The 11,905-nt window shown below is 42.7% G+C and overlaps 1 protein-coding gene across 2 annotated transcripts in view; it reads left to right on the top strand.

Moving 5' to 3' along the window:
- LOC114699144 (S-formylglutathione hydrolase) overlaps positions 1-4,989 on the top strand; it is a 28,721-nt gene extending 23,732 nt beyond the window's left edge. For both annotated transcript variants that reach the window (XM_028878078.2, XM_028878070.2), the window contains 3 exons: positions 88-186; positions 860-1,027; positions 4,762-4,989. In XM_028878078.2, coding sequence (XP_028733911.1) covers positions 88-186; positions 860-1,027; positions 4,762-4,842 — 348 coding nt within the window. In that variant the 3' untranslated portion in view covers positions 4,843-4,989. The remainder of the gene's footprint in view (positions 1-87; positions 187-859; positions 1,028-4,761) is intronic.
- The last annotated feature ends 6,916 nt before the right edge of the window (positions 4,990-11,905 follow it).

Consider the following 11,905-nt stretch of genomic DNA (forward strand, 5'->3'; position numbering starts at 1 on the left):
TTTGTGTTACGTCGGAGTTGTAAGTTCCAAGCATTCGTATTTGATTAGCAACATATAACTTATTTTAAACTTCTTTTGTCTCTGAAGTCTGTGTCAGCATTTGCTCCAATTTGCAACCCAGTGCTCTGTCCTTGGGGCAAAAAAGCTTTTAATGGATATTTGGGACCAGATCAAAGTAAATGGAAGGTAGGTGATGGACCACTCTTTCTATACTTATTCTTAAGTTTCCAAGTTCATGTGTGTGTGTGTGTGTGTGTGTGTGTGTGTGTGTGTGTGTGTGTGTACCACATAATCATATTTTGAGTATTGTATAGTTACTCCTCCATGCTTATGGGTTCTATATCTATGGATTAAACCAAAAGAAGCTTTGATTTTGGAGTTACATGTTCAGACCTTTTTTCATTGTCTTTATTCTCTGCTAACCCACCTTGATACTATAGCAGGTACTGGAGTAATCTAGAGGTAATTTCAAGTACTCAGGAGGGTGTGTGTGGGTTATATGCAGACATTGCTGTTTCATACAAGTTACTAAAGCTTTGCTGGTGTTGATGTCCTTGGGAGGAGGGTTCCACAGCCAATCCCCAGATGCCCAGGGACAGACATGTAATAGTAACCTTGGTTTTTAGTTGTTCTGAACCATGGAAGTTGTCCTGAAGCTACTTTCTCTGCAGTGATTGCTTTTCTATTTCTAAGTTACCATTACCTCTAAATTAATTTTATAGAAATTTAAATTGGATGTCTGGCTGACTTAGACTAAAAGTTAAAATACTTTTAAGTTTAATTTTGGTTCTAGTTCAATATATTCTGGAAAATATCTTTCTGAACACCTTTAACTTTTCAGTGTTTCTTCTTTTTACAGGCATATGATGCAACCTGTCTCGTGAAGTCCTATTCAGGCTCCCAGATTGACATATTAATTGATCAAGGAAAAGATGACGAGTTTCTTTCAAATGGGCAGTTACTCCCTGATAACTTCATAGCTGCCTGCACAGAAAAGAAAATCCCTGTTGTTTTTAGGCTACAAGAGGCAAGTATTAGGAAACCTTAGTTTGACCTAAATAGCAAAGCTTTTAAAAAACAAGATTATGTACAATTTTCTTAACTTTTATTTTAGGTATTTGAGGACACAGGATGATACTGGTAATAAGAGTTTTTAATTACATTAAGGTTTCTGAAGTGAAATTTGTGACACCTAAGGCCAAATTTGAGTTAAATAGGAAAGCTTTTGGCAGTGAAAAATAAGCGCAATTTTGCCCCTTGTCGAGCAGTCAAAAACAAGAAGTTTAAGGCTTGGATGGTCCTTAGTCTCCCACACCATTGGGTGTGTCTTTACTTACAGGTACACCACTGTTCCTTTAGAGTGCAGCCCGCCTCTCCCTTTGCCAGGCATCACCTGGAGGGAGACTGAGCATTGTCTCTTAAAAGCTCATGCTGTTCCTGCTTCTCCTTGCTAATGTGCTGCTGGGGATCTAGTACTGTAAGAGGGATGTGCAGTTGGCCTGCACACTTCTTCTGAAATACTTCTGACTGTCCACTCTTCACCTATTCGTGCTGCTCTAGTTTTAGATATTTTACTTTTACTTTTTAAAAATACTCACAAGGTTCAGAATATAATGTAAACAAAGCATTCATTTCAAGATGAAAAATGAACGCTGAAAACCTATATGATCATGATTTATAAAAAAACTTACTTGTTAAAGCTTAAAGGTAAGCCGGGCGGTGGTGGCGCACGCCTTTAATCCCAGCACTCGGGAGGCAGAGTCTGGCGGATCTCTGTGAGTTCGAGGCCAGCCTGGGCTACCAAGTGAGTTCCAGGAAAGGCGCAAAGCTACACAGAGAAACCCTGTCTCGAAAAAAAACCAAAAAAAAAAAAAAAAAAAACAAAAAGCTTAAAGGTAATGTGTCAGACATGTCTACTAAAGTATAACTATGATGATAAATACTCAGATAAATCTAGCCAGTGTGCAGTGTGGTCCACTACAGTTCATACCATGCGTTCAAAGCATTAACTCACCTGCAGGCTTCATACTAGCAAATGTGGTTGTTTTTATGCACTCTCCTTTTATAGAGAATTGTTGTAAATTTCTTATCTGAGGTCATAATGTGTGGTGGAACCAGGACTCTTAAACAAGATCATGGCCACAATTTCTGTCCTGTCTTTCTAGCATTTCTAGGCAATGTGCTATTCTTCTGAAGAGCAAAGGGATGAATCAGAGCCAGCACAAGGGAAAACTAGGCATGACATGCGGCCTCTCTAGCTTACACAGAATTACTAATTCCGTGAGCGGGGTGCTTTGATCAGGTGGAATACATTAAAATGTATATGTGTGTGTGTGTGTGTGTGTGTGTGTGTGTGTGTGTGTGTGTGTATGCACACACACAAATTTATTCCCATATATTAGGGGTGTGTGTGTGTGTGTGTGTGTGTGTGTGTGTGTGTGTGTGTGTATTTCATCCTTAAGTAATTACGCATTTTTAGGTTTATTTGAACATTTCCCATCACAGGTGGCATTTAGTTCAATGGCCCACCTGAGAAACCCCAATTCCAGTTCGGTCGTAAGTTTGGCACCACGTTGAACCACATCAACCTATAGCTGGAAGTGAACACCAATTCCTTTCTTGTCCAATGACCTTCACTGCTTGGCCTTAGCGTGCTGGATGCCTTGTCTGCTTCCCCTGAGGCTGGGCCAGGGAATTCTGATTTTTCTGTAGACGAAGCTTCTGGCCCACAGAGTCTGAAAATATCTGGAGTTTGTTAAAACAACAGCCTAGAGTTAGAACATGGATGATGTTGTTAGGGGAAAACCATAAACCAGTGTATTAATTTCTAAAGTGCCTAAATGTATCCCAAGCAATGAAGAAATGCATGTGGCTCCCTTGGGAGGGCCTAAGACAGAAGAGTAAATTCTTCTAAAAACATAGGAACTTCCTAAGATCACCAGTCACAGTCTTGAGGTGAGGCACGATCTTTTCGTTCATTTTCCTCCCTGCAAAGGCAGGAAGAATAACCAACCGCACAGCCTGGATCAGCTGAGTGGACACAGCTCAGGGGCCACAGAGCGGCCACTTGCAGATACCTACTCAGCTTCCTGACTTAGGTCTGAGAGGTAGTTTGTTGGTTAGTTTTTTTTATTTTTGCTATGGATCGTTTGTTATTGTTTAATCACTTGCTTGATTTGATTATGACTATCTCTTTGTGGAAAGGAGTTAGGAAAAAATTAAGCTGAAAAGACAGGTTTTATATAAAAAGAAAGACAAAAATGACCACTGTCCCACGCATGCTGTCTTCATTGTATGTCTTGTCATGTCACATGTTCTCAGTTTCTATTTATGTTCTGTCAGTTGTCAGGAAAGATTGCTTGAGAGGCAAGGACTAGTTCATGAGGATATTTCTTTATTTCATATGGTTTTTAATGTGGGGCTTTGTGGCATCTAAGTTGACAGTGTGTGGAGACTGATTCTGACAAAGTAGGACCTTAATTGTCCTGGTTTTATTACTGAAGTCACAAAATGAGAAAGTTCAGTGGCCTAAGGCTAAGGAAACATCATTCCTTCTTGGAAAAGAGAAAAAGGGAAGGCCACCCTCTCTGCTCAAGTCTCGGGGCCTTTTTGAAGATTTGGGGCCTGTTTTGACCTTTACCCATCTCTGTGTCTCTGTGTGTAAGGTCATTATCTAGCACCTAGACCCTGGGACTGTTAAATAAGCAAAGGAAGGTCTCTCAAGAGTCTTCTTCATTAACTTGAGGTCAACCCGAGCTTTTCTAATTGGGTCTCGACAGTGCAGAGGAAAGCGCTGCCTTTTGATGAGATATCCATAGTGTGGGGAGCACTGCTTCCCTTCTGAGAGCTGGCCGAAGACCAAAAGAATGTGTTTACGTTCCCAGAGCCGCCCTTTCCTACTCAGTGTTTTTCCATTTAAACTTTGGAGTGGAAAAAAAAGGGCCCTTCAAGTGTCGCTAAATATAGGTAATTGCACAAGCTGCTTAATAAACCAAACTAAAGGTGACCATCGGGTGTCATGCCTCAGATAATCCTGTCACCTTTTAAAAACGGACAAAAAGATCTCCACTGCTCTGGGAAGCCAGCTAAGCTACTCTGGCTGACCAGCAGCAGCTCCAGCGATTCAGCGCCCTCACACTGGAATTGTAAGTACAGCCTCCACACACTCGCGTGGTTGCTTGTTTTTCCTTGTGGTTAGGGACTGAACTCAGGTCCTTGTGCTTGGAAAGCAGGCTCTTGACCCGCTGAGCTACCTCCCCAGACCAGAGGGAGTCCTCCTAGCTTGATGTGTGACGCCCATGGTTGACTTCTTGACCGGTATTAAAGCCGTCAGGCATTGCTGTGTTCTCTCTGTATTGTTGGTGTGTACTTCCTTTGTCCTTTAACAGGTGTATTCTTTTTATGTCAGTGTGCTAGTTCTAAGAATTAACACGCCTTGCCTGTGTTTCTAACCTGACTCTGCTTCATCTTGTCAGTGTGGCCACAGGTCTTGTTTGCATATTTAATTAACGTGTTATCGCCTCCCTTTGTGTACTCACAGCAACATTTAGAAACTAGGATATGCAGAGTCCTCAATTTCCCTTCATATTTTGCTGCTTTTTAAATAAGGTACAAGGATGACAACCTTGATTGAAACTGACTTAAAATACTTGGACCATGTACCAGCAAATTAAATGACAGGAGAGTTGGAATGACTTCCGAGAGAGACACTTAATGTTGGCGTTTCTGAATGGTAGATCAGTGTCTCATCTTGTCTTCTAGGGTTATGATCACAGCTACTACTTCATTGCGACCTTCATCACTGACCACATCAGACATCATGCAAAATACCTGAACGCATGAGAAGCTCCAGACAGAAGAATCTCAACAGGATTAGAAACACTGAAATACACAGAATTGCTGAGTAAAAGATTTTGGATTTCCTCTCAAAAGATCATCCTTCTGCAGTTGAATCACTTTTCTGATAAATAAATCACTTTTCTGATTGAAATTGTTATTTTACCAGTATTCACATAGGAATTTAAGGCCTGACAGTTTTTCAGAGTCATTTGGAAATCCCTGTTAAATAGGCTCAAGTCATAGACTGTGAGTACAGTTTGTTGGAGTTACAGCAGAGGATTCGAAAGGAATTCAGCACAAATTTCTCACCACTCCAGACTCTAGGCCTCTGAGGCCACTGGCTCTCTTCACTGTGTGCATTTTTCTCTCCTGTCCATCAAGGACTTGACTTTTAGAAGGCATTTGATAACTGATCACTAACAGGACAGGGAAGTAGGCCCAGGAGACTTGAGTAAGTGTGCAGCATCACACAGCTGTCTGCAGCAGCCTTCCTCAGCTCCAGTCCAGCGAGATTTTTCTTACCTGTTGAGCTGAATGCATTGCTAATACTAGCTTAGAGTTTGTTGAGTCTCAAGATTATATAAGGAGACCCAACCTGAAAAAAAGCTAAGTAAGGGGACTAAGTAAATTGTATGCTACTGTAAACAAATACTTTCCCTTAGTTACGGAGACCTTTAACTTGGTGAGTTCACAGAGAAAGATGATTGGTCTCTGTAAGAACCACATGCCCCCGGAAGAACTTCCTAGACAGCTTTTTGGAACATGCTATGGAGCCTGACTGCTTTAACAGTCTTGGGTTTTTCTGTTAACACAAAGGTTCTGTCCTAGTTTGCCTTCTCCATGACCAAAAGCAACCTGAGGTGGCGAGAGTTTATCTCATCTTAAACTTCCACATCCTAGTCCATCACTGAGGCGGGTACTGGAGGAGTGCTCTTTACTGGCTTGCTCTCCATGGCTTGATTAGCCTGCTTTTTTAAGAGTACTCAGGACCACCTGCCCAGGCTGCTCACTGTGGCTAGGCCTTCAGCCACATCAATTATTCTAGAAAATGCCCCCAAGGATTTGCCTATAGCACAAGCTAAGAAAGGTTAACTGTAAATATACCCCAAGTTCTTTTTCATAGCAGTTTTAGGATTTTTCGTGTGTGAGTATATTTTTTCAAGTTTGTATGTTTGTGAGTGTATGTGTGTGCATGTTTGTGAATGCCCAAATACTACCTCAGGCATGATCTCCGGAGTGTTGCCCATCTCCTTTGAGATAGGATCTTTTATTGGCCTGGAGCTCACAAAACAGGCTAGCCTCTGTGGGATTCCCCCGCTTTGCCTCTTCAGTTTTGGAATTCCCTGCCCATCACCACGCTGGGCATTTTTAAATGACTCTGGGGATTGAACTTCCCGTCTTCATGCATGTGAGACAAGCACTTTACTAAAAGCTCTTTTCCCTAGCCTCAGTTTTAGGGATTAAAAAAATAAATAAATGTCCTAGTTTGCTGTGATATACACCATGACTTGGGGAGGAGAGGGTTTATTCAGCTTTCAATTGTTCATGAAGGGAAGTTGGGGCAGGAATTACCCAGGAACAGAACTCAAGCAGAGACCATGGAGGATGCTACCTATGACTTGGTCAGCCTTACATAACCTTGGACCATCTGCCCAAGAGTGGCAGACCCCCAGTAGGACAGGCTGTCACACATCAGTCAAGAGAATGCCTCACAGACCTGCCTGTGCGCCAACCCGATGGTGGCATTTTTCTCATTTGAGGCTCCCTCGTGCCAGATAACTCCAGCTTGTGTCGAGGTGACAAAAACCTAACTAAACAGCACAGGTTCCACGTGCACTCAGAACGCAGAGTAAGTGATGATCGAAGAAGACACAGCAGGTTCTTTGGAAGTTAGTGCCATTGAGATGTATCGGTTCCTTTCTTCCTTGCTGTGATGAAATACCCTTTAAAAAAAAAAAAAAAAGACTGAGGGCCTCACCATTCAACAGAATAATCCATGGTCACGTGGACATCATGGCCGAGGGGACTTGTGGGGCAGGTGGGCAGCCCACAGTCAAGAAGCAGAGAGATAATACTAGGTCTCAGCATGCTTTCTCCTTTGCGTGCTGTCCAGGACCTCAGCCCAGGGCACAGTGCCACCCAGGTCGTTTTCCCTGCGTGGTCAATCTAATCTAGGGAACTCCCTCACAGGGACCTGGAGACTTGTCTCTTAGATGACTCTAGATCCTGTCAACCTCACAGCATTGGCCACGCTAGATACAAGTGTAAATACACGAGAAATTAGCACCACTGAATAGGAGAACAGGTCGAGTCCTAGAATGAACTCCACACAAAATGATCCCAACCCTGTTACCGCTGATAAAACCATTTAATCCACAAGTCCCTTGCCTGCTACTGATTAGCTTCTGAGTTACTTTCTATGAGTTGAGGCTTTAACCCAAGAAGCAGAGTGAGTAGGACACAAATTCTTTGATTATTTTTTTTTTTAAATAAATGAATTGGCTTTTGTGATGGTAGGGCTGCTTAAGCATGCTGGCCATGCACTGGGCAGCTGTAAGGAACTGAGGGTGAGCAGAGGTAGGTCTGGCCACAGCTCCAACTCCAGCTCTCAGAGTTTTGTCTCTAATGCCATCTGACTTACTGAGGGGCCACCAGATTTCACTTAAAGTCAGTCAGGGACTTAGTATCTCAAAAACTGGGTAATGACACTGAATAACAGGGACTAACCTAGCCAGGTCAGCATATCATTATGAAGAAACAGGCTTTTTTGTTTGTTATTGGCAGGACACGTGCAAAACAGATGTTAACAGTTGCTGACATAATGTAACGGCAACGAAGGAGGTAAAAGCCAGTTACAGCCTAAGTGGCCGTTACAGATGTCCAGGTATCCAGAACATTGGAACTCGCCTTTATGTGTGGTAATCCTAGCCTGCAGGGACAGTTTCGTATTGATGCTTAATGCCTAAACGTAAAAGGAATTTCAACTACCCGCAACACACATACACACACACACACACACACACACACACACACACTCCCTAAAGAACCCATCTAAATGGCTTTATTGTAAGCAACAGCTAAAAAATGATCTTGCAATACTAAGTTGGCATGCTCTAGAAGCCATGTGACAGAATCAGGTTAAAAAGAAAAAAAGGCAAATGAATTTCACACTGATGCCCTGCATTATGTTGGATGAAAACTCACCTCATCTAAGAAGCAATAGTCAGCTGCCAGATTGTGTCTTTTAGTTAGACATAACAAGGCCAGGTGACATCCTATAGCAGATGGGAGAAATCTCACAGGTTCCTACCTCTAGATGAAGAACTACAGCAGTTAATGACTTCTAGAGAGGGAGAAAGTCTTCCCCAAGCAGTCATTGACAAAAAACATACATTCATGCAAACCACACTAAATGGACTCGGCAGGTTCTATTTATGTATTTATTCATATATCTATCTATATGCATCAATAAATAAAATAAGGCCATGAATTTGAGAAGGTGCAGAGGTGCAAGGTTGATGCAATATTTTAATTGAGCAGGGGGTGGGAGGAATGATGTGAATATTTTAATTAAAATAAAAGCAAGGAGCCAGACCTGAGTGTAAGCTTGTAATCCCAGCTACCAGCTATGGAGGAGAGGGGCTGATACTGAGTAGGGACTTTAAGGCATGCCTGGGCAACTTAGTAAGACTCTGTCTCAGAAAAAAAAAGAAGTTTAAAAGAAAATGTGGCCAGGCGTTGGTGGCACACGCCTTTAATCCCAGCACTCGGGAGGCAGAGGCAGGTGGATCTCTGTGAGTTTGAGGCCAGCCTGGGCTACCAAGTGAGCTCCAGGAAATGCGCAAAGCTACACAGAGAAACCCTGTCTCGAAAAACCAAAAAAAAAAAAAAAAAAAAAAAAAAATGTGCTGCAGGTGCAGCTCAGTGGTAAAGTGCCATCCAGCATGCATGAGGTCCTAGGTTCAACATCCAGATCATAAAAATAAAAAGGCAAGCCACAAAGGAGATATTTGCAATAGGCATGTTTGACAAAGCCTATGTAGGATACAGCACTCACACAAGTTTATTATAATGGGCACAAAGGTGAATGGCTACATCACAAAAGTGTACTTCATTAAGCAGGAAACAGAACAATAAACTACAATGAAATGTTATTGCACACCCTCCTGCATGGCTGTAGTGAAGACAACATAAACTCATGTTGATAAGGCTACTGTGACCTGCACCGATATTGCTGAGGGGGGCAGGTTGGTGTCAGCTAAGTTTGAATATAATATCCATGCCCCCATCTAACAATTCTACTCCAAGGTATGAACACACAGTCAGTATAAAGTCCAAATGAAAGTGGTCACAGCAGCGCCAATCACAGAAGCCCAAATCTGGAGATGGACTGGACGTCCATCTGCAATAGGATGCATAAAATCCAACATGTAATGAGATAGTCTACATTAAGGAAAATGAACACATTACAGGCAGAGTTGGCCATACACAAAAGTGAAAGAAAAAATTCCATATGAACTACTTGTGTCTATTTTACATAAGGCTTCAGACCCGGCAAAACTATCTATGTGGTAGAAATGGGGACAATGGAAAGCCAGAGCAAAGAGAGGGGACTGGAGCATAGTGTAAGAGGATGGTTCGCTTAGAAAAGTTACCAGGGCATACACAGAATTCTTCCACTTCACCCACACGTGCTATTCTTGAAGGAAGCTTAACATTAAGAGTACATTGAGTGCCTATTCTGTGGAGACCATATGTATACTACTGCATGAAGAATTTAAAATCCTGATATTATTACAAAGGACACTTATCCTAGGTAAAATTTCCAGAGGCAACATTAGTCATTAATTTAATAATGTATCTCAAAACCCTCAGAGGTAGTGAGCTGCAAAGTGTAGCTTGAGTGATATCATTGATTTTGAAGATGCAAATGAGTTTATAGAATTTTTTTCATAAAATTTTATAGTGGAAAAATAAAGATTTCCAAACTATGTATCTAAGATATTTTTGGTTTGTTTATTTATTATTTATGTGCATGAATGCTTTACCTGCATGTATGTATATTACCACTTATGCTGCTGGTACCTGTCAGAAGAGGGCATTGGATCCCCTGGAACTGGGGCTAGGGAGGGTTATGAGGCACCATGCAAGTGCCTCTCTTCAGCAAGAGCAAGGTTCTCAATGGCTAAGCCCCCCACTCCAGCCCCTAAAATATCTTTAAGTGTATGCAGTAAGCTGTAAGTGGGAGAGGATTTTTTATTTATTTTGGTGGTTGAGATAACTCCTATGCCACAGCCTATGTGTGGAGGTCAGAGGGCAGCTTTGGGAGTCAGTTCTCTCTAATGTGTAGGTTCGAGAGATTAAATTCAGGTTTCACAGCAAAAATGACTTTTACCTAAGACTAAGCCACATCCCTGGCCCTGGACAAGATTTTAGAGAGTCTAGAAACATATCAGCTAGCAAAATCTGTTCTGGATATTAGCATCAGGGGAGTGCATATGGCTTCCTGTTCAAGGTGACCTTATATTTAGGAATAGTGGGGATATACCATGTGGAATAGACCATGTTGTCTGTAGGACTTCTAGAAACAAACCACCTCATTAAATGCAAAATGCCAGGGGTTTTTGTTGTTGCTGTTTGTTGTTGTTATTGTTTCTTTTTTTCAGCTTTCCTTTTTAAAGACTGGCTCCCAAATAATCAGAAGAATTGAGGCTTTGGATGAAAAGGAAGTATTACCCATACTCCCGGGGGGTGAGAAGAAACCGGTAGAGGTGGTTAAGGAAGCAGAACAGGCAGGGGGAGGAGACGGGGGTGGGGGGGAGTGGGGGGTGGGGACGACGGACGGGACGGGACGGGACGGGACACGGACAGCAGCCTGGCTTCCTTGACTGTCATGGTACTTTCTGTTGCCGTCATAAAACACTTACCTGGAGAGGAAAGAAAGAGGTTATTTCATCTCACAGGTTACAATCCATTATCAAAGGAAGCCATGGCAGAAGCTATGATGAATCTCCTGTAGCTCTAGGTGGAAAAAAAAAAAAAAAAAAAAAAAAACCCTGACTTTCTGCTTGGCTCCATCTCTATCATTCATCATTTGAATAATACTCACTTTGACTTCCTTCCTTCCTTCTCAAGATTGACTTGTGTAGTGACAACAGAAGCTGTCACTTGGCCAGCACTACTAGGAAAGACTTCTGCACAGTGAGGACACACCGGCTGAGCTTGACTCTAACCTGACCTCCTTCTTACTCACTATGACTGTGAACTGGTGACCCCAGCCCTGGAGCCTCGGCTTCTCCTTACTCACTGACATCATTCATTAGAAGTCACAGCAAGGTGACACAGTGATTTCAAATAGCATGTCCATCCGGGAAGCTTACTCCGCACATGTGTAGAGCTGCCCTCCTTCTGACTCTTCAGGATCCAGAACAGTTCATGTGTCATGGCTACTAAAGAGAAGCCAGTTAGAAGGGCTAAAAGGCTCCACACATCAGCTTAAGAATTGCAATCACCAGATAAGGAAGAGGTTTATGTGGACATCTGTCAGACTGCCCACCTACATGGTCTAGGAACCACAACCACCTTGGACACATGAGGCTTTGAGATGCTTACCCCGATGCCCCTGAACAATCAGCAGGAAGCAAAACAAAAGCAGCCTTGCTCTACACAGTTGCACTCCACAAACACTGGTGCAGGGGGAAGATAAGGAGGTTGCCAGTTTGGGTGTGCAGCCCTACTGTACAAATGTCCCCATGGTCAAGGACTATCAGCTCCTGATGAAACTCCCCCCCACCACCACCACCACACCATCCTCAGACCCACACTTGACTAGGGTGATGTCTAGTAGCTGATTTCCTGCACAAGATGGAAGATTAGGAGTGTCATGGGGCATCTTTCTGTATGCTGTAGCTAATAAATAAAGCTGCATTGGCCTATGGCAGGGCAGGATGGAGCCAGGTGAGAAAATCCAAGAGAGATAGTGAGGGGAGAAAAGAGAGTGGGGAGGTCTAAGGAGCAACATGTAATGGAATGCAGGTAAAGCCATGGAACACGTGGCAATATATAA

This window comes from Peromyscus leucopus, unplaced genomic scaffold, assembly GCF_004664715.2.
Source record: "Peromyscus leucopus breed LL Stock unplaced genomic scaffold, UCI_PerLeu_2.1 scaffold_53, whole genome shotgun sequence".
In the NCBI taxonomy this organism is placed as follows: Eukaryota; Metazoa; Chordata; class Mammalia; order Rodentia; family Cricetidae; genus Peromyscus; species Peromyscus leucopus.